The sequence below is a fragment of the Sciurus vulgaris genome (assembly GCF_902686455.1).
Source record: "Sciurus vulgaris genome assembly, chromosome: 3".
NCBI lineage: Eukaryota > Metazoa > Chordata > Mammalia > Rodentia > Sciuridae > Sciurus > Sciurus vulgaris.
In genome coordinates this window covers 6493924-6514704 of record NC_136463.1, presented here as the reverse complement: position 1 = coordinate 6514704, position 20781 = coordinate 6493924, and the positions used below count along the sequence as shown (strand labels likewise).

Here is a 20781-nt window from a genome sequence, read left to right as displayed (position 1 = left end):
AGGTTGTTTTTGAAACAAGTTCCCCAAAATGAAAGAATGTTTTATCATGAACTAACAAGGCCAAAAGGAGACAACACCAACCTGGAACGTTGTGCAAATCTCATGTCCTTTTCTGTAGTCTACAGAACCCCAAACTGGGTCTCAGCCAGTTCTCAGTCAGTTCTCTGGGGTCTCAGCCCGGCTCTTGTGGGGAAGTCAGGCAGAGGTCAAGCTGATTTTCCAGGAAAAATGAGTCTCCAAGAGCAGGCGCTGTGGTCTGAATGTTTGTGTCCCACGCAAAGTTCATCTGTTGAAACCTAGTTCCGTGTGATGTGACTAGGAGGTGACTGGGTCATGAGGTGGAGCCCTTGGGACTGAGGGCCCCCAGAGCTGCCTTGCCACATGTGAGGACATGACAAGAAGGCCCCATCTATGAGGAAGTGGACTCACCACACGCTGGCTCTGCCCAGGCCTTGAACTTCCACGTCTCCAAAACTCTGAGAAGTAAATCTCTTGTTCGTAAGCTGCCCAGACTCTGGTATTTTGTCACTGTGGCCTGCAAGGATGAGATCATGGGTTGGTCCTCTGCAGGGTGAGAAGTTGAAAGGACTCTTGATTCTCAGAACAGAGCACCTGTGATCTTTGTCACTGGCTCCTCGGCTTTTAAGGTGTATAATATTCTCTGACATCGACAAAGTGAGTAGCAGTCACTTGGGCTCCACCTGCCCAGAAAGTTTGATGACTTTTTTTTTTTTTTTTTTTTTTTTTTTTGGTGCCATGAATTGAACTCAGGGGCACTTAACCACTGAGCCACATCCCCAATCCTTTTTTGTATTTTATTTAGAGACAGGGTCTCACTGAGTTGCTTAGGGCCTTGCTAAGTTGCTGAGGTTGGCTTTGAACTTCAGATCCTCCTGCATCAGCCTCCCAGGCTCCTGGGGTTACAGGTGTGTGCCACCTCGCCTGGCATGAACAAGTCTTCACTTGGTGTGAAATGTAGTTCAGACTGGATTTACTTAGCCTTCAATTATGGAAGAGGTCATTATTCAGTAGTGAAATATTAATTGATCTGTTCTATTCACAACTAGCACAGTAATCAACTATCCATCCTTTTAACAGCCAATATATTTAGAAGCTTCTAAATAGAACAAACATTATAATATCTGATGTTCTAGAATTACAATTTTGTAAAGTTATTTTGAAACTCATGTGAGTAAAAATCTCAGAAATGTCCTATTTCCTCTTTGTTGATAATTATTTCTCTAAATGCCCATGTCTTTCAGGACACCTACAGTTTCTTCCAGAGCAGGTGGCACCTCTTTTTGCATATCTCTGGTCTTTAGTACAATGTCAGCTGCAAACTCATTGTTCATGTTCCTCAAACAACATGTATTATAAAAATGGAATTACTTAGACCTTAAACTATACTACAGAGCAATAGTACCAAAACTGGCATGGTATTGGCACCAAAATAGATAGGCAGACCAATGTACAGAGTAGAAGACACAGAGACAAAACCACATAAATACAGTCATCTCTACTAGACAAAGGAGCCAAAAACATAAAATGGAGAAAAGATAGCCTGTTCAACAAATGGTGCTGGGAAAACTGGAAATCCATATGTAGCAAAATGAAATTAAACCCTCATCGCTCACCCTGTATAAAATTCAACTCAAAGTGGGTCAAGGACCTAGGAATTAGACCAGAGACCCTTCACCAAAAAGAAGGAAAAGTAGGCCTGAATCTTCATCATGTTGGCTTAGGACCAGACTTCCTTAACAAGACTCCCAGAGCGCAAGAAATGAAACCAAGAATCAATAGATGGGATGGTCTCAAACTAAAAAGGTTTTTCTCAGCAAAGGAAGCAATAATGTAAAGAGAGAGCCTACAGAGTGGGAGAAAAATCTCTTCCACACACACTTCAGATAGAGCACTAATCTCCAAAATTTATAAAGAACTTTAAAAATTTTACACCAGAAATACAAAGAACCCAATCAATAAATGGGCTAAGGAACTGGGCAGACACTTCACAGAAGAAGATATACAGGTGATCAACAAATATGTGAAAAAGTGCTCATCATCTCTAGTAATTAGAGAAATGCAAATCAAAACCACCCTAAGATTTCATCTCACCCCAATTAGAATGGCTATTATCAAGAGCAAAAGCAATAATAGGTGTTGGCGAGGATGTGGGGAAAAAGGTACACTCATACATTGCTGGTGGGGTTGCAAATTGGTGCAGCCACTCTGAAAAGCAGTGTGGAGATTCCTCAGAAAACTTGAAATGGAACAACCATTTGCGATCCTCCTGTCTCAGCCTCCCAAGCTACTGGGATTACAGGTGTGCCCCACCACACTTGGCAGAAAGTTCAATCTTTTTTAATGCACCAATTAATGGGCTCAATTTATTTGGAAAAATGAAACAAGTATTTGTTCAGGGAGAGTCAGGCTACCATTGGCTCTCCCACAATGCACCTCCACAGACTATTTTCCAGTTATGAAAGTAATGTGCTCATGGCAAAATGACAAAATACAGATGAGCCCAATGTGCAAGTAAGTCGCTGCTGGCCCCACTAGAGAGACGGCTTCTGTTAACAGGTGTATGTGTCTCCCAACCAATCTCCCATTCTTCTGTGGAAAAGCAATCTGTTTATTTATTCCAGGTTCAATGAAGAGTCAGCCATGTATGAATTTACCTCCCCAAGACAATTATGACATTCCCTAGGGCTTGTTAACACAGGAAAGACATAGAAAGGAAACACCGCAAGGGGAGGTATTGATACACTGGGAGGCTACACATGGCGGGCAGGTGGGAAAAGCTCAGTGCCTTCTGCTCAGGGTGCATGTGAACCTGAAACTGCTCTAAAAACTAAAGTGGTTTATTTGTTTATTTGTTTTGGTACTAGGGATTGAACCCAGGGTGCTCTACCACTGAGCTGCATCCCCAACCCTTTTTTATTTTATTTTGAGACAGAGTGTAAGTTGCTAAGTCTGGCCTCAAACTTGCTATCCTCCTACCTCAGCCTCCATAGTAGCTGGGACTATAGGCATGCACTTCTGTACCCGGAAGAGTCTATTTAAAAAAAAAAAAAAATGATTGATAATGCCAACTCTGGAATACTTTCTTTTCTAGTTAACACTTTCCCAGTTGATACTTATTAAAAAAGAATAATGCAAGAAAATGGTTGTATGAAAATAAAAGTAAAATAAAAAGCTTTTCTCCATTCCTACCTATCACCCCCAGAGCTTCAAAGTGAACCCTGTTGGCCACTAAGGTCTCCCTCAAACAAATTTATGTGGACTTGGGCATATTCCTGCCAAGTTTCATTCACTGAATGATGGTTTCTCCAAAATGGTGCACACAGATCTCCCCTACTCCTTGGCCATTTTTCCAGCACCGCACGGTATTTACTCTAGAATTTCTTTCTCTCTTCCCTACCTGCTGCATCCTTTTCCTCAGGAATGCTGCAGTGAGCTTTGACGTCACACAGCTTCTGGTGTTCTTTTGCAAGAAAAAAAACCAAAGGAATTTGCATTGGTCGTTTTTTTGTTTGTTTGTTTCTTTGGCAGTGCTGGGGATTGAACCCAGGGCCTTGTGCTTGCAAGGCAAACACTCTACCAACTGAGCTATATCCCCAATGTGGATACCAATGTGGGCTGGAGATATAGCTCAGTTGGTAGAGTGTTTGGAAGCACCCATTCACCCAGGTTTTCTAAACACTGCCCGAAAGGCAGGGGGCGGGGGCAGGAAGGCAACACCCTTGGTACCAGCCATGGGCAGATGTCCACTGAAGAGTGATTGGTGGGGAGGCCTCTGCTTTTACCACGGATCCAGAGCAGCTGTAGTAAAACTTGGCGTTCGCTGCAGATGGCAAGTGTCTATTTTGTTACTCAGGGTCCCTTACATAGGAGCCTACATAACGGGTTCCTCCTAGTGACACACCGGGAGAAAATACCCATGGATCAGAAGAACTCAGGCATTCACCACAGACCCCAAGTGGTTTCCTGTTCCGTCCTGACCACCAGGAAACCTAGAATCAAATGTAATTCTTAAATGCAGCCACGAGCAGCCTCACCCTGGGTGGGAGCCATGTCCCCCGACGCCCCCACACACACCCTTTTACCTTGTGCCCTTTCTCAGGCATTATTTTTAACTGTCCTCTTGTACGTGTGGGTTTTGTTTTAAATGACCTCAAGTCCCTTTGGAAGTGGAGGCAACACAAACACAGACATAAAAGAACAGGGATGCATGTCCAGATCTTGGCAAGATGACACAGAGGCATGGGTCAGAAACCTGACTAATTGACTTTTAATTAATTCATTTTTCATAAATGCTCTTGGAAGGGGGAAAGCACAGCAGGCCATTTGGAGAAGGGACAGATTGAAGGGAGGTCCCAGATTTAGGGAGAAATCATTCAAAAATGCTTGTAAATTGACCAGCTCTGAGCTCTCCATCCATGGTGGCCCAGATTAAAAACTCCTGGAGGCACTGCCAGTTCAGTCCTGAGGTTGCTGAAGAGACCAATGCCAGAGCATCATCCTGCCCCTGCCCAGATTCAGCTGGAGCTGAAGCGCTGACCCCGTATGTCCCTGGACCTCACTGAACCAGCAAAGGGATGTTTCTATGATGAGAGAAGAAAGGGCTGCAAAGGGGAGGATAAGAGGGGAAAGCATGAGACTCTGTCATGTCCTCTAGGAAGTGGAGGACACATGGACTTATTCCTCGCCTTCTAGAATATTCTCTCTCGGAAGCACTTCTTAAAGCCGGAGGAAGTTATATTTGAGATGTAAATTAATCAAGCCACTGTTCACTGTTCATAACAAACAAACAATGTCCTTTAACCGAGGAGGAAATGAAAGCCAAGCAGAATGTGGTTTGGAAGGTGGGGCAGAGGAGTCACCATAAAGGGTCCTCCAAAGTCAACATCACGGACAGCCTCGAGTTCAGCCTGCTCCACACCCATTCCCTGCCATGCACAGTCAGAGCCCTGTTGTGGCTGGGGACGTGGACCTTGCTCAAAGAGCCCTGGCGGTCTTTATGCTTCTAGGTATTTGCAAGTCCAGCTGAAGTTTGCATCTCCCGTGCCTTTCCAATGACCTCCAGTGTCTGCCTCGGGAAGCCACTACCGTCTGCCTTGAAAGCAAGCATTTACCTACTCCTCCACTCTTCATTCCTTCACGGACAGCCTGAGGGGTACAGCCTCCGGGTGACATATACTATTTTTCTGTTGCTTATGATCCTTCTTTCAAATATTTCACCAGAGTTTCCTGGCTAATTCTCACCCCTACTTCTTCCCGGAGGAAAGTGGCCTTTCTCCTCTTCCTCTAGTCCGCTTCCCTTCGAAACGCTGTCCTCACCAAGGCTTGCTGCAGGGCCCAGTGTGGACGCCTCCCTAGACACACACCAGACATCTTGGTTTTGCTTTATTCCGTGGACTGATGTGTTTTTGCTTTTCCTGGCGTAGCACACAACGGCAGATCCACGGACATCGTGTTAGCTCTGGTCTTCCAAGGAGCAGATGCCATAAGGCAACGAACTGGGCAAGGATTTTATCAGGGGAACCACCTGGGAGGGAAATGGGGAAGGAACCGGGGAGCCTGGGGAGCTCCCGGAGGCTTCAGACCGTGAGGCAGGTTGGATGCCACATAAGGAGTCCAAGAGCTACAGCGGCCTTTAGAGGAGTCCCGGGTCTCCAGGAGGCCTGCCTCAGCTCCTGGCCTGGGAATGGCCTGTGGGAAGCGTGGCCTCGGTGCACATGTGGCAGTGTTGGGCCACAGTACAGCAGCAGTGCCAGGTGTGCCCCTAGGGCGGATGTCCATGGGGCACGTTCTCATAGCCGCCTCAGACATTCCTGAACTTGGGATGGAATGTGATTTCCTCTAGTCTCTGTACCTCTTTCAGAGACTTCAGTGGAAAATTGTGTGTGTGTGTGTGTGTGTGTGTGTGTGTAGAGGGAACCGGCTCCTGTCAGCCACAGCCACATCCTCGAGGCCCGATTCGAAGGCAGTCCTCAGCCCTCTCTGTCGCTTCCTTTCAGACCATCCTGGTGGGTGACAGCGGTGTGGGGAAGACATCTCTGCTGGTCCAGTTTGACCAGGGCAAGTTCATTCCGGGCTCCTTCTCGGCCACCGTGGGCATCGGATTCACAGTAAGCACTCATTGGCACTGCGGGCTCTGGGAGCGGGCGGTGGGGGTCCCTCTGTGTCAATCAGGGTACCAGGCAGAAACAGGCAGGCACTCCTGTGGCGCCGTTCAAGGAGGCGGCAAGAAAAGACTGTTTCCCAAGGTGCAGCAAGTGGTGGTGACCAAGAGGGTGAGGCAGTGTCCCTGAGGGGTGTGGGGACGGGGAGTGCATTCCACCATGAGCCTACAGGGCACTAGAACCTGGGGACAAGGAGGGCTGCTGGACAGGCCACCTGGCAGGAGCTGTGACCTTCCCTGGAGGGACACATGGGCCTATGGAAACCGCCCAGGCTGTCGCCAGGGAGACAGCCCTCCCTGCCCCCAGTTCTCCACTCCCCCATCTCCTGGGGGCTCCCCCTTGGCTCATCAGAACTAGGAGCAGAAAGCAGAGGGACGTCTTGGTATAAGGCTCAGGTCAGCCCCCAGCCATGACAGATCGGGAACGGCAAAGGAATAACAAAACTGGAAGCACAGTGCAAACGCCATGTGCATCCGGGCTCAGCCCCCGGCCCCTCCTGGGCACTGCACGGTGGGCAGCTCCGGCTGGAAGGGCCTCTCAAGCTCGTCCGCCCACCCCTCTGTCCTCTCGTCCTGGCTGTCAGTCACCACAGCTGCTCTCGAGTGCCCTCAGAGTCCTGGGAGGACATGGGCCCAGGGCGTGGCTCCCCTCACACAGTAGGGCTCCCAGAATCCTGGCGCCCGAGACGGAAAGAGCAGATGCCGTCTCTCGGACCACACGCACATTTGCAAGCCCCTGGGACAAATCAGAGCCCAGGGCCTGTGAGGTCACGCTCAGGCTGGGGCGCAGCACTCCATACTGGTGGGAGGAGAGGCAGGGACCAGAAGTTGGGCTTGTCCATTGGGTCACGTGGAGCCAGTTCGCACATGGCTTCAGGTGACCATCCAGGAGGTGGGTGAGTTGGCCTGGAGTCTGTCCTGACACAGAGCACTCGGAGCTCATAAGAGGGGACTAGGGCAGGCTGGGCAGAGCAGGGCTGAGTCCCAGGGCAAGTCCCAGGCCTCGGACCCGCCGCCAGGAAGTGAGCTGATACCCTGAGGCTGGGCGCCATCCACCAGCCACACTCACTCTACCCCCGCGGCCACACGGGCACCCTTCCCTCTGCCTGTCGGGAGGGCAGGGAGAGTTGATGTGAGTGTGGTTCCACAAGCCCTGATTCACACTCAGACCACAGGGTGGGACCTCCGAGTTCTGTCATCAGCTTGACAAGAGAAGTGAGGCAGATCTCTTCATGCGTGTGGGCAGACTGAGGGCCCAGGCACGCGGGCTCTCCCGCTCTCCTGGGGGACCTGGCATCCACCCGGCACCAGTGAGCAACCCGACAGGGGCCCTGGACACTGAGGGAGGCCCGAACCTAGGGACACTTGCATCAAGAGCATGACCTGGAGCCACAAACAGGCACACAGCTGGGACCGGAGCCCAGGGGAACCCCCAGAGGAGATGGCAGGGACGGCAACAGCCTGTGACAGGAACCACACAGAGGACGCTTGATGGGGCTGAACCATGGCCCCCAACTGATACAAAGAGAGCGCCAGCTCTGAGTGTGGCCATGTCTGACACCCCAGGCTCACTTCCCACCCCCGGGCCAGTCTCCTGTCCCTCCATGCCTTCCCTGTCCATCCCTCTGCTCAGAACAGCTGGATCATTGCACAGTGACTGGTCTCCCACATCCTGCTGTGTGAACAGGCATGGAGACTTTGGGGTCTCCTTAAAATACCAGTGACCTGGGGTCCCTGGAGAGCCAGGCGGAGGCCCTTGTTTAACAGTCTGTCATTCACAGAGATTTTAACTACCACACAGAGTTGGCAAATCTAAGTGCCCAGGGCCTGGGCCTGGCTATAGCCAGAACTCCAATGTGAAGATCACTGAGGCAAAAGGGGCCACCAAGGTCCTACTATCTGAGCCAAGGGGACTGAATGCAGCCTGGGAAACAGGGGAGGGACAGGGGACAATGAGGGGAATGGGGTGGCCAACTGGGACATGCCCTCACCCCAGAAACTAACAAGCCCACTGCCTGCGGAGTGGGGCCTGCGCAAGTCTTGTGTAGACAACTCCCAAATCCAGGTCTTCCCCAAGCCCTCCAGCACTGGCTCTGTCCAGCTCACTGCAGAGTCCTGCTGGGGCGCTGACATCGACAGCTTCACACATGAGCCCTTCCAGCCGTCCCCTGTCCCACCCCAGGTCAGTTCTCCCTTGTACCTGACCGCAGTTTCTCCCAGACCCTGAGTCTTGCCTTGCTGCAAAGCCCCGCCTGCTCGCTCCCACCTGAAGCCTTGGTGGTTCACTCCTGCCTTCCAAAACAATTCCACACTCTTCATCTGCTGACACAGGTGTCTCGGGGTTTAGGCCAGTGGTTTCCAAACACCTGTTTCATGTACCTAATGACCTCCAGGTTGGTCTGAAAGGCAGGCTCCGAGCCCGCCCACAGACGATCTGATTCAGCAGGATCAGGTGGGGACCCAGGGTCAGCATCCTGATGTGCACCTGGGGGCTCTGGTCAGGTGGCCCATGTGCCACCATTTGCAGAACCTGAGTTCAAGCCTTGTCCCTCCAGTCTCTGGCCTAGTGTCCCCTGCACATCCCAACCCTGCTGGGCTGCACTGTTCCCCAGCGCTAGGGTTTCTTCCGTCTACCCGGATGTCATGAAGCCTCTCCAGATGGCCATGGCTGATCACAGAGGCCACCTATGAATGAGCAGGAGTGGTTCCTGTGCCACTCGGTGCCTCCTCTCCCAGGAGGACTATGTGACTGGGTGGGTGTGACCCGTGGCACAGGAAGGCAGGGGTGACGTGCATGCATTTCAGATCTGGGGGTGATGACGGTTGGGGGCACCTTGTGGGGTGACAAGTGCATGTCCTGATGATGTGAGGTGGAGGCCAACTTGAAGGGGGTGTGTTCATGTGGCGATGGGATGTGTGTGTTGACGGCGTGATGTGAATGGGGCCTACGATTGCAACGTGGCGACAGGTGTGTGCAAGTTTGGGGTGAACAGAGGTATATGTGTGGCACATGAATAAGTGTGTAAGACCCTGTGTGAGTGTCCTACAATGTGAGGGGTGTGTCATGGCACAATCCGCGTGCTTACAGAATAATACAAAATGTGTGTGGTGTGATATGGAGGGGGCATGTCTGTGGGAAGCACGTGAGTTCATAGTATTTGTGGTGCGTAGTGAGGGGTGTGTGTTGGGGAGACACTGGCTGCCAGGGCCATACACAGCATCTGAGTGGGTGTGGTGTTCTAGATCAACCCTCTCCTGAAGACCACATCTAAAGACCCCTGCCCTTTAGTGAGTCCCTCTTCTGCACAGCTCACTGGGAACATCCCTGACCCCCTCCGCTTCTGACTTGCTCCAGGCTGCCCTTGAACACACTGCAGGACATTATGGCACCCCAGGGGACAGTGAGCAACCCACTCCCACATGCTGCAGACCCACTGAGCCAGACAGGCATCGCCCACAGGAGACACCCCGCGCCTCTCCCGTGTTCCTGACGTCTTGGCTCAGCATGATTAGTCCACCTGAACTAGTGCAGTGATACAGCAGAGTGACTTTATCTCTCTGCCATTTCTGGACATCAAAACAATGTCCAGCCTTTTCCAATCCAAAAACGCCACAGGATAAAGAGGGCCTTGGTGGGGCCATCAGTGCAAACCACAGCTGGAGGCTGAAGTCCAAAATCAAGGTGCAGCAGGGCCATGCACCCTCTGAAGCCTCCAGGGAAGAATCCTTCTTGCCTCTCCCCAGCTCCTGGTGACTCCAGCAACCCTGGGCATTCCTTGGCATGGACTGCTGGGAGCCATCAGGGAGACTCCAGGTCCTGCCTCTGTCTTTACATGGCTGTCTCCTCCCTATGTCTCTTCTCTCCTGATGACACCAGTCAGACTGCACTAGGGCCCAACTTGTTCCAGCATGACCCCATCTTCACAGCATCAGCAATGGTCCTTTTTCCAAATAAGGTCACATTAGGGGGTACTGGTGCTTAGAACTTCAGTATGTCTTTGGGGGAACATAATGCAACCCACAACAGCACAGTCTGCAGAGGAGAGTGAGCAAGGGACAGCCACCTCCCCTCTCTCATTCCCCATCCATCCTGAGCCCTGCAGGACTCCTGTGTGTGCCCTCTGGGGTCCTGGAGCCCACGGCATCAAACAGACCGGAGACTCATTTACAGGAAGAACCTCTGGCACCCAAGTAACAGCATACAACAGTAGGGGGCTGGGCAGCTTCTGCTCTCCAGGTTCTCTGTCTGAGTCCCACCCTGGGTACAGAGGAGAATGCATCCCACCCACCTCCACAAGAAGTGGCCGAGCTCCTTGCTCTATATAAGATCATCTCTGTCCCCACTCTGGGCTCTTCTCAGCTGCCATAAAATAATTCCAGGAGCTGTCAAAAACCTCAGGCTGGAGTAGACATAATAGGTGTCTACATGGCCTACAGTCACCCATTGCCCCAAATGTCCCACACCTAAGTTAGAAAGTGCAGGTGCCCCCTTCCCCCCTGTGGTAATGCACACACCCTGTTCCCGGGTATAGAATGTTGGGAAGGAAGAAATAGAAAGGTTGGCCCAGGTCACAAGCCCCTGAACTCTGCTATGGGCAACCCCAGACCCATAGCTCCCCCATCACCAGGAGCCATCTTCAAGGTTCCTAGGATGTACTAGAAACTGTGCTCAAAATAATCAACATCCTCACGAATTCATCTGGTTACCTGTTGCCAGGGTACAAGTTCTCACATGAATAAGCCCAGGGCTGACCTCAGGATCCCCAATGGGGAAAGTGTGCTGCAAAACCCACCTGCGAAGATCTTAACCATGGTGGGACACCCTGGGCACGGCCCAACAAAACAGGAGGAAATGACAGGTGCTCATACCAACTGATCAAACTCCTAGCACTAACCAGGGTGGAGAAAACCATAGAGCCAAAACCATGGAGCCAGTGTGCCCAAGGTGAACATTGGTCGGGGAACAAAAACATATTGAGGCTGGCATGCATTAGCAAAAGCCAAACTGCCTTGGCGCAATCTGCAGTACCCACGCCACACGTGAAACGCAGCAACCCACAGCCCGGAGGCATCCCCAGCCTCAGCGCCAGCGGCCACTGTGGCCCGCCAGCTGGCCGGAGCTCTGGCGCCGCCTGCCGGCCGCACTGCGCACAACTGCCAGAACCCGGGCGTGGGTCCGCGAGCGCGGGCCAGACCAGATCAGGCGGAGCCTCCCGGGCCCGCTCCCCGATGGGAACCTAAGCCCGCGGCTGGCGACCTGGGGGAACTAGTCCAGCGGCTGCACTTGGCCACTGCGGTAAGAGCACTAAACCAGACTGATGTTACTCGGGGGACCTGCCCACCCCTCGGTGAGACCCCGCCGTTCTGCACGCCCTCGCGGGACAGCCAGCGCCGGACTAGTCTCGTCTAAACGATGGCGGGACAGAGGGAGGAGCCTGGCAGGGTCCTGGCTGCGCCGTGGAGGCGAGGAAGGAGTGGGTGGAGCCCGGGGCGGGGCGGCTCTGTGTTCACCCTAGCCGGCTGGCCCGCCCTAGCTCACCTCTTGTCAGGGGACATGACTGGCACGCCTGGCACCGCTGCCTCCGGGGATGACAAGGCCCCCGAGCGCTCCCCGCCCTGCAGTCCGAGCTACGATATCACGGGCAAGGTGGGTGGGCGCTGCGTCCAGCGCTGGGGACTCTTGGTTACTCTGAAGAACACCCCTCCCCGCATCCTTTCCCTCCCTGGCCCACACCCCTTACTGGCTGCATCTGGATTGAACTCAGTCCTTACCCGGGGGAATCCAACCCAGGCAACTGGATCTCCCAGAGAGGGAGGGAGGGTCAGGACATAGCCCCTGGGACCATCTCAACCTCTAGGAACTGGGCTGGTGGGTGGGCACCGGCAAGGAAGGGGGGACTGAACGACTCCCCACCCCGCGGACTCCAACCCAATTTTCTTCTGCCACACTATGACCAATACGAGCCCTCCACCCTCACTCCCATGCCTCTTGGTAAGGGTTACATGTACCTTACTTCTAGAAAATGCTAGAAAACGGGGACCTCTGCAGACTCAGAATCGACCCTGGCTAGCAGCTTAGCAACTTTTTCAGTTAAGCTCTCAGCAGAGGCCTGACATACAGCGTCAAGGTCTTAGACTTGAAGTTCTTGGTCTCCAGCCTGCAGCCCCCAAGTGCTACCCCTTCTCATCCCCAGGCCCAAACATTGCTTTGCTCCTTCCTGGCAACCGAGGGCCAGGTCCCTCCTTCAGGAGGCTGTTGCTAACCAGCATGTAGGCCCACCTGGGAAATTTTAGAACCTGAGAAAGATGTCAGCAATTAGACACAACGCCCCCCCCCCCCCACCTGGGACTGCAGTAAGACAGCTCCCTGGGGTGCATTCTTGCTGCAGGGATGCCCTGGGAAGCAGGTGGGGTCAGCATGAGCACTGGTCTGCTCATCCCCAATCTGTGCCCTTGGAGTGAGCATGTATCAAGAACTTTGAAAGAGATGCCCAGCGGGCTCAGAGCCTGCTCTCTTCCTCTACAGGGTTGGGGGGAAGTGAGTGACGGCTGTGCTGGATCAGCTGTGAATGCTTCAAGGGGACCTGCCTCTCTGTGTCTTGGTTCCTCCCCAACACCAGCGCTCACTCTCACTGGGGGCCTTAGGCCTCCACCCCAGGGTTACAAGGGAAGCCACTCTGCCAGCCACCCACCCCGAGCCGTTGAGATAGGCGTCCTGTGTGGGCTGTGGCAGGAAACAGGCCGCTGCTCTCAAGGGAGGGGGAGCTGCTGACGACCAGCTCCCAGGCTGATGTTGACCTCCTGCCCTCTTTGCCCTACAAGACAGCTGGGCTGTTTGCCTAGGAGGTGGCAGGGCTGAGCAGCTGTTTATATTTGGTGGACTCACCTGGCTGGGTAGCTGGCTGCATCATTAGCTCAAGGCAGCTGTAAAGTACACAGGCACTGGCCCTACCTCCCTGTTTTGCCCTCTGGGGCTGCTTAGAAAGCAGAGAGAAGTGCAGGCTCCAGAGGGCCCCCATGCCCTCCAGTCTGTCCCCTGGAGAGGTGGCATCTGAAGAGAGTGGGCCCCCAGCCTGCCCAGGCCTGTCTCAGAAACCTGAGTCCAGGACAGTATGGGAGGAGGCTGGCAGGAGCTCCTTGGACCAGATTCAGAAGGATGGGGACCACAGGCAGGTCGTACCCACCTCTGGACCACTCTTCCCTGAGACCTAGGTGTTCACAGCAATATTATTTCCCTAACTATTGACAGACTCTAGAAAGGCCTCAAAGAAATGATCCCTTCTCCTTTTACCTACTGTGGAGACCATGCTACAGAAAGGTTGGAGAATCTTCCAGAAATCACACAGACCATTCGTAAGCCAGAACCCTAGCCTTATCACTTTTTGCTCAGCCTTGTCCCTTTACCACAGTTATCTAATCCCAATACCTCACACCCATGGCAGGAAAGTTTTTGGCTCCACTATCAAGTTCATGGCCTCGAAAATCATGCAAACCTAGTCTCTGCTCAACCCATCATTAAGCAGTTGAACCAGGCAGCTGGGAATATTCCAGCACTGGGTCTAGACTCCTATTCTCCAAGATCAGAGAATGAGGGGGCAAGGGTTCCCCTCCATCACTCCTGTGTGTCCCCTAGAGAAGATGAGCAGAGACTGATAAGATGACAAAGAGGAGGGGCATGCCCCACCCCCACACTCCCTCCCTGAAGCTCCTGCCCTCCTTACCTGCAGTGACCCAGGGATGCCAATTTGCAGCCATTTGTCCCACTTGGGAGGTTTCTGCTGAAAGAATTACAGACTAACTGTCTCCCATCTCAGGATAAATTTCAGCCTTCCCTAATTCATGTAAGCCTTTTATAAACATAAACCCTCATCAGAAGCTTCCAAATAAATGCTATGACCCACAAAGAAACCCAAACAACTGTAATTTTAGAATATGCTGTACCAGTGACAGTGCCCTGCCCCCATCTGGTCCTGAAAGGCTCCCCTGGGTAGGAATCCTGTCCCAGATATGAACACTTTCCTCCTTGGCCCTGTGGCCCCACCCCCACTGGTGCACCAGATGGAAAGCCTGGGAGGTCAAGCCACAGAGCACGGAAAGGAGAGGCAGGGAGGCTGGGAGGTCAAGCCACAGAGCACGGAAAGGAGAGGCAGGGAGGCTGGGAGGTCAAGCCACAGAGCACGGAAAGGAGAGGCAGGGAGGCTGGGAGGTCAAGCCACAGAGCACGGAAAGGAGAGGCAGGGAGAAGTCAGCAGCAGACTTTCCAGAAGCAGGTGCCCTAACTATGCACCCACGTCTTCCCTGGCCCTCTCCCCTCCTCTGACCTTCTCTCCAGGGTGTCTCTCCGTGAATCCGGGAGCTCCCTCCAAATGCCCATTAACAGCCTCTGCCCCATCTCCTAGGTGATGCTTCTGGGAGACTCAGGTGTCGGCAAAACCTGTTTCCTGATCCAATTCAAAGATGGGGCCTTCCTGTCCGGGACCTTCATAGCCACAGTCGGCATAGACTTCAGGGTGAGGTGGCTGCAGGCTCCTCCTCCAAGCAGCAAGCTGGGGGCTGCAGCTCAGGCGCGGGGCTGTCCTCTCCTTGCCCACCCTGGCTCCCTAGGAGTCCCATGACTCCCTGCCTGGAGGGCACCAGGGGTGCTCCCCCAGGGACCAGAGGTGGCCAGGTTAGAGGTGTCTGGGCAGTGTTGATGCCTTGCCCACCTACAGGGCATGAAAAGCAAGACTGAGTCTTCTTCTCTTCTGCTCCTGGGGGGCTGTCCCGGAGCAGGGCAGACCCACTCCATGAAGTGAGTTCTTTCTTGGCCCTGAAGGCCCCTTGCTCATTTCCTTTTGGTAAGGCCTAAAGTTAGTCACTCTTGAGCTTTCAAGAAGTATCGCGCTGCACTCGGCTTAGGAGCTGGGCTGGTTATGTGGGGAGACGGCAGCTCACCAGGGTCCCTCTCTCTCCCTTCCGTACTCCATCTTGACAAATTGTATCAGGGTTACTGAGCGCCACACACCGAGAGAGTTCAGGAGAAGGGTCCAGCCTTGGCAAGTGGGGCCACTGGGGGCTCAGTGCCTCCTCCCAGGCCGAAGTTGCTTTGAGAGAAGTATGGGCAGTTAGAGGGAAGGTGGCCCTGCAGAGCTAGCCTCTGAGGCCCCAGGTCCCATCTCTAAGGGTCCCTGACAGTCCTGTGGTGAGCCTTGGGCGCCCTACCCTGTGCTGCCTGCTGAGCTCTGGAGAGAGCCGGACAGTTTCTCAGGCTCCCCTTGTCCTGGCTGTGCTGTGAGAAGAAAGATGGGGTCCCCACCCAGAAGAGAGATCTCCATGTGGGGGTGTCCGGGCACAGGTCCCTGCTGCTCTGATGGGTGATCTGGCTGAAGACATCTTTGGGGCACAGCACGCCCCCTGTAGGCCTGGAGAGGGACCAAGAGAGAATGTTGGCAGAGCTCGGGAACCAGCCTCACCTTCCCTCTCCACCCTCTGCCCTTTCCTCTTTCAGAACAAGGTGGTGACCGTGGATGGTGTGCGGGTGAAGCTGCAGGTGAGAGAGAGCGGAGGCTGGGATAAGAGAGGGAGGAGGGAAGAGGGCGCCCTCGTTCTTCACCCTGAACCACAGGAGGCCTGCAGCCTTGCCCTCAGCTTGGGGTAATTTCCTGTGGGGCCCATGAGAGGAAATGGCTTTTGTTTGTTTGATGTCTACAGAAAAAGTGATTCCCAGGCACCCTCTCTCCTATCACAGGCTGCTCAGAATGCCTTCAGATGCACTTAGCTCCCTCTTCCATCTTCTCCCCAGCTTCCTGGGCTTCAGCTGCTCTAGCAGTTGAACACCCCAACCCCTAGGCTAGGCAAGAAATAGCCACCCCTGAATGGGTTGGAGAAGCTAATACCTCCCACTGTCCAGGAATGGGCCCAGAAGCTCATGAGAATCTACAAAAGGAAACAGGCCCCTCGTCCCAGCCAGCTCTCATGCCACAGCATGCACCCCTTCGGCCAGCACTCCCTGTGCCCTGCCTCCTGACCTCTCCTCCACCCCTTCCTAGATCTGGGACACGGCAGGGCAGGAGCGATTCCGCAGCGTCACCCATGCTTACTACCGAGATGCCCAAGGTAAGACCCAGGGCCCTCCACTCCTTCCCCAGCCCCTCTTAGCACCCATGCTGCTGCCCTGAGTCCCCTGTCATCTTTGTTCCCCTCCAGCTTTGCTCCTGCTGTATGACATCACCAACAAATCTTCCTTCGACAACATCAGGGTAGGTCCTCCCTTCCCAAGGTGCCCCACCCTCCCCCCATATGGAGCCAGGGCAGGGCCTATGAGGCCAGAATTGCCTCCTGCTCTGTGGGAGCAGGGCAGGTCTCCGGATCCCGCAGCCTTCCAAGAAATACCTCACTGTGACTGGGCATTTGATTGTCATGTGGTTATGGAGACCAAGCAGGCTATTGTGCCCCATGCCACTGCATAGCCCTGACCATGATTCATGTGTGTTTCATGGCAAAGTGTTCAGAACAGTCCCAGCTCCACCCTGGCAATTATCTACAGAGACCCAGGGAAAAGCCCAACCAGAAATGTCTACACATACATTCAACCCAAGGTGCCACTCAAGCAGAGTGGCTATGTCTTCACAGGCGTACCATTAGAGAGCAGAGACCGTAGCTCAATAAATATTGGCTCGGTGCACAATACTGTATAGGTGGCGTGTGTTCCCTGACCTCAAAGGCAGTGTGCTGCCGAGCAAACTGGAGGAATTAGACATAAAGATTTTTTAAATGCTAGGAAATCCATGGCACTTACATTACCACCTCCATGCCATGCTCATGGCAGACACCCCTCATCAATCACAGTACTTTGTGTGGGGGAGGGGTGTGGGCATGCTGGGGATTGAACCCAGCACCTCACACAAGTGCTCTACCACTGAGCTACACCCCCAGCCCCTCAATCACAGATCTTTGATCACTGAGCTCTGATGAGGCCTTAGAATCCTGAACAGGGCACTCATGGAGCCCGAGACTCAGCCTTGGCCTGGCTCAGCTCACCCTCTCCCACAGGCCTGGCTCACAGAGATTCATGAGTATGCCCAGAGGGATGTGGTGATCATGCTGCTAGGCAACAAGGTAAGTGGCTCTGTGGCAGGTCAGCCCTCTCCCACTGCCTCACTATGCCTTATAGCCACCCAGGGAGAAGTCCTTCCAGCAAAGGATTTTCCAGTATCCTGTTCAGGGGTCAGACATGTCTGGCAGCTTCTGCCTAGCCCCTCTTCTCCCTTAAAGCTTTGGAAATCACCCCCTCCAGGGAAGGCCCAAGCTGCTGCCTGAGAGATCCAGGGCTGCCCAGCTGCTAGCTCCCATTAGATCATAGAGAACAGGTTCAGGGGTCAAGGGCCAAGTCTGCAAAGGACTGTCCCCAACTGCTGTCCACCCTCTGAGGTTGCATCACCACCACACCCTTTGCCAAGAATTACCCACACCTCCCAGATCCAGGGGTGAGATCCCAGGGCCGGGAGCAGGGTGTAGCCTTTCACAAGGCAGAAACCCTGGCCCCAGGCCAATCACACCTGCCTGCAGTCCCTCTGGCCACCAGCAGAGGGCGGGCAGTGCCTACTCCTGGGGCAAAAGATGGGCCAGCTGGGGTCAAGGCTTCCTTCCTCAAAGTGACCCACATGGGCTTGACAGGCGGATGTGAGCAGTGAAAGGGTGATACGCTCTGAAGACGGAGAGACACTGGCCAGGGTAAGTGACTCTGGTGGGGCAGGGGAACAATGGGGGCAGTCAGAGGCTGCCCTATGGACACTTTCTCCCTGGCAGGAGTACGGCGTTCCCTTCATGGAGACCAGTGCCAAGACCGGCATGAATGTGGAGTTAGCCTTTCTGGCCATTGCCAAGTGAGCAGGGAAGGGAACCGAGGAGGGCAGGGTGGCATTCTGGGAACCCAGTAGGGCCTAGCCCCTGGCCCAGCCCCTGGGCCCACTTGCATTCTGAGCGCCATTGGCTCCTGGCCTGGAGGATGGGGTGGGGAAAGCTGGACTTTGCACTCCCAGCCCAGCCAGCCCCCTTGCTCTTCCTCCCCAGGGAGCTGAAGTACCGTGCAGGGCAGCAGGCCGAGGAGCCCAGCTTCCAGATCCGAGACTACGTGGAGTCCCAGAAGAAGCGCCCCAGCTGCTGCTCCTTCGTGTGAATCCCAGCAGCTAGAGGAGGCCCCAGGAGACCCTGGAGATGCAGCACTCTCCGGCTGACCGATTTATCCTGAGCCTCTGAGTCGATGGGGGGCCTGGGGCCCAGTGCACGGCCCCGCCCTTACGGCACTGGCACTCTTGTAGCTTTCCTGCATCCCGGGGGAGGGGAAAACGCTTATATTTTATCTTAATGATACCTAATTTCATACTAAAGAAGAAAAAATGGTACCAGGATTTCCAGAAAACCAAGATAGGGACTGGTGGCCCTTTTGCCTTCTTGGATTTAGGATTAGGACCTAAGGGGTTGGGCCATCCTCCTAGCAATGACAGGGTGGTACGCTCCAGCTCAGCACCAGGGATTACCAGTGCACTTCTGGGGTGTGAGGGTAAGTAGTGACCCCATCACCACCCTCACTTCAGCTGGAGGAAGTCTGAGCCCACCCCAGCCTTCCCTTTCTCCAGTTCCCCAGCAAACAGTCTTAGCCAATAAGTTGGACAATAGTGCTGGAAGCTGGATGAAAGACTCAGGGAAGATAGAGTTGTGGAGATTAGGAGGGGTCTAACTAGAAACAGGAGTAAGAGAGACTCGGGTTTGTCTGTGGCTACCTCGGGCTTTCCTAAGCTAACCCCACTCCTGGAGGTGCGCCACTTTCCCTCCAGCATACAAGCACATTGGGGCACTTGGAAACATCCGTCTGTTCTCTGGACCTCAGATCCTAGGGGAGCTCAGCTTCTCTCTGTGCCCCTGGACACCTGAGGTCAGAGCTAGGAAAAGTTTGTCTTCCCAACTCAATCATTTGGCAGGTGTGCGGCCCCGCAGCTTTTTCAAGGAGATGTACTTAGCTCAACCGGTTTAAGAACCAGATAAAGAGAACTCCCTGGTTCCTGGAGCAGGTGGAAGGCAGAACTGAGCAAACCTTCCCCTAGGTCTGTCTCCCTGAACCCAAGCTCCCCCCTCCTTCCTGACAACGGTGCCCTTTTCTTGAACTTCTTGGACAGTCACCAGGGCCAAAACTGCTTTATCTCCCCTACTACTGAGTCAGGGTAGGGAGTGGGAGGTCCCATTTCTGGGTGCACCAATTCAGTGTATGCCACACAAGATCATGTGGGTGAACCTGGGGTGCTGAGAGGGGCCCAAGATCTTACAGCTTTCAAAGCCTCAACCCCAGCCCTGGAAGTATCCAGGAAATATGCAGGTCAGGACCTAGAGTAGGCACCTTTCCTTTGGCTCTGCAGGCCAGGGATAGAGGAGGGGTGAAGAAGTACTATTCGTTGACCATTTCTGAGGCTGCTGCATTTGCAGCAGAAATCTTGCTGTCTGAGCAGAGTCAGCGGCTCCAACTTGGATTGATAAGGAAGCTCTCAGTGGCCTCACCCAGGCGAAAAGGGAGGAGCCTGACCTCCCAGGTCTCTTCTGGGGCCCATAGCAGGTTGCAGGAGATTCAATCACATAGACAGCTCTGGGCCTTTAGCATTTGGGTTTTTCAGAATTAAACTGCAGTATTTTGGAAAGTACACCTTGTTCGCTGTTCGTTTGAGGTGGATATGGGAGGAGGGACCATGTTGAAGAGAGTGTTATCTAGTGTTGGAAGAACTGTCTTTACCAAAAATCATTCCAGTCTCATCCTTCGGTGTTCTCAGAGTCACCTCACCCGGGCCTCTGTGACCAGCCTCTCATCTGGCAAGAGGGAACTAAAAGGCTTATCTTACAGTCCTAGTCATTTTTCTTTCTCAGTTGAAAAAAGCCAGGGGCTCTTTTCCCTGTGGAGTGTACCCTGTGATTGATTACCTGATCATTCAGCCTCTCTTCCCCCCCCCCCGCATCTCCTGGCCAAAAGCTGGCCCAGTGTGCGCCCATTGTCCTGGGTGGCTTGTCTTGTCCAGGTGTCTTGTCGACTCAGACTCTGCTGAGCCCTCTCGCCTTTTCAGCAGATGTCGGAGCCGCACCCCTTGACCCAAGTCTTGGGACACTTATTTAAACAACTTTGTTGTGTCCAGTTCTTACGACGGCCGGTCTTCGCTGCCCCAGTGCGGGAGCGTTTCCCCGGCAACAGTTGCTCCCCTCCATCCCAGCGCCAGGACAGGCATGGCTAAAGGCCGTTACAACACGAGGGCGCTTAACCCGGGGGGCTAGCTCTCCTCAACCCACGCCAAAGGGGGAAAACAGAACGCAGTCTTCCGCCGCTCGGTACCTGGAACTCCCTGGGGCCAGGGGCCCTGCCCCGCCCCTGCCGCGCGGCCAACTCCGGCACTTGGTAACAAACACTTCCACTTCCTGAGCCCTCTTTCTTCGCCCGCCACAGGGCGCCGCGCCGAACGCAGGCCCCGCCCACGCTCCTTCCCATTGGCAGGCGTCGTTCACCCGGCCCGAGCGCCCCTGATCGTGGCCCCTGATTGGCCCACGGGAACCCACACCCTCGGCGCGGCCCCGCCCCCAGGACTAGG

The 20781-nt window shown here is 53.9% G+C and overlaps 1 protein-coding gene across 5 annotated transcripts in view; it reads left to right on the top strand.

Moving 5' to 3' along the window:
• RAB37 (RAB37, member RAS oncogene family) overlaps positions 1 to 18629 on the top strand; it is a 54927-nt gene extending 36298 nt beyond the window's left edge. The window contains exons 1-9 of one of the 5 annotated variants that reach the window (XM_079131935.1): positions 11676 to 11828; positions 14581 to 14691; positions 15669 to 15710; positions 16210 to 16276; positions 16367 to 16419; positions 17213 to 17278; positions 17837 to 17893; positions 17969 to 18045; positions 18233 to 18629. In XM_079131935.1, coding sequence (XP_078988061.1) covers positions 11736 to 11828; positions 14581 to 14691; positions 15669 to 15710; positions 16210 to 16276; positions 16367 to 16419; positions 17213 to 17278; positions 17837 to 17893; positions 17969 to 18045; positions 18233 to 18338 — 672 coding nt within the window. In that variant the 5' untranslated portion in view covers positions 11676 to 11735 and the 3' untranslated portion in view covers positions 18339 to 18629. Of the gene's footprint in view, positions 1 to 6017; positions 6129 to 11591; positions 11829 to 14580; positions 14692 to 15668; positions 15815 to 16209; positions 16277 to 16366; positions 16420 to 17212; positions 17279 to 17836; positions 17894 to 17968; positions 18046 to 18232 lie in introns of those variants that run through there. The other 4 variants (XM_079131938.1, XR_013762573.1, XM_079131936.1 and 1 more) reach the window with 4 other exon arrangements.
• Positions 18630 to 20781: the final 2152 nt, after the last annotated feature.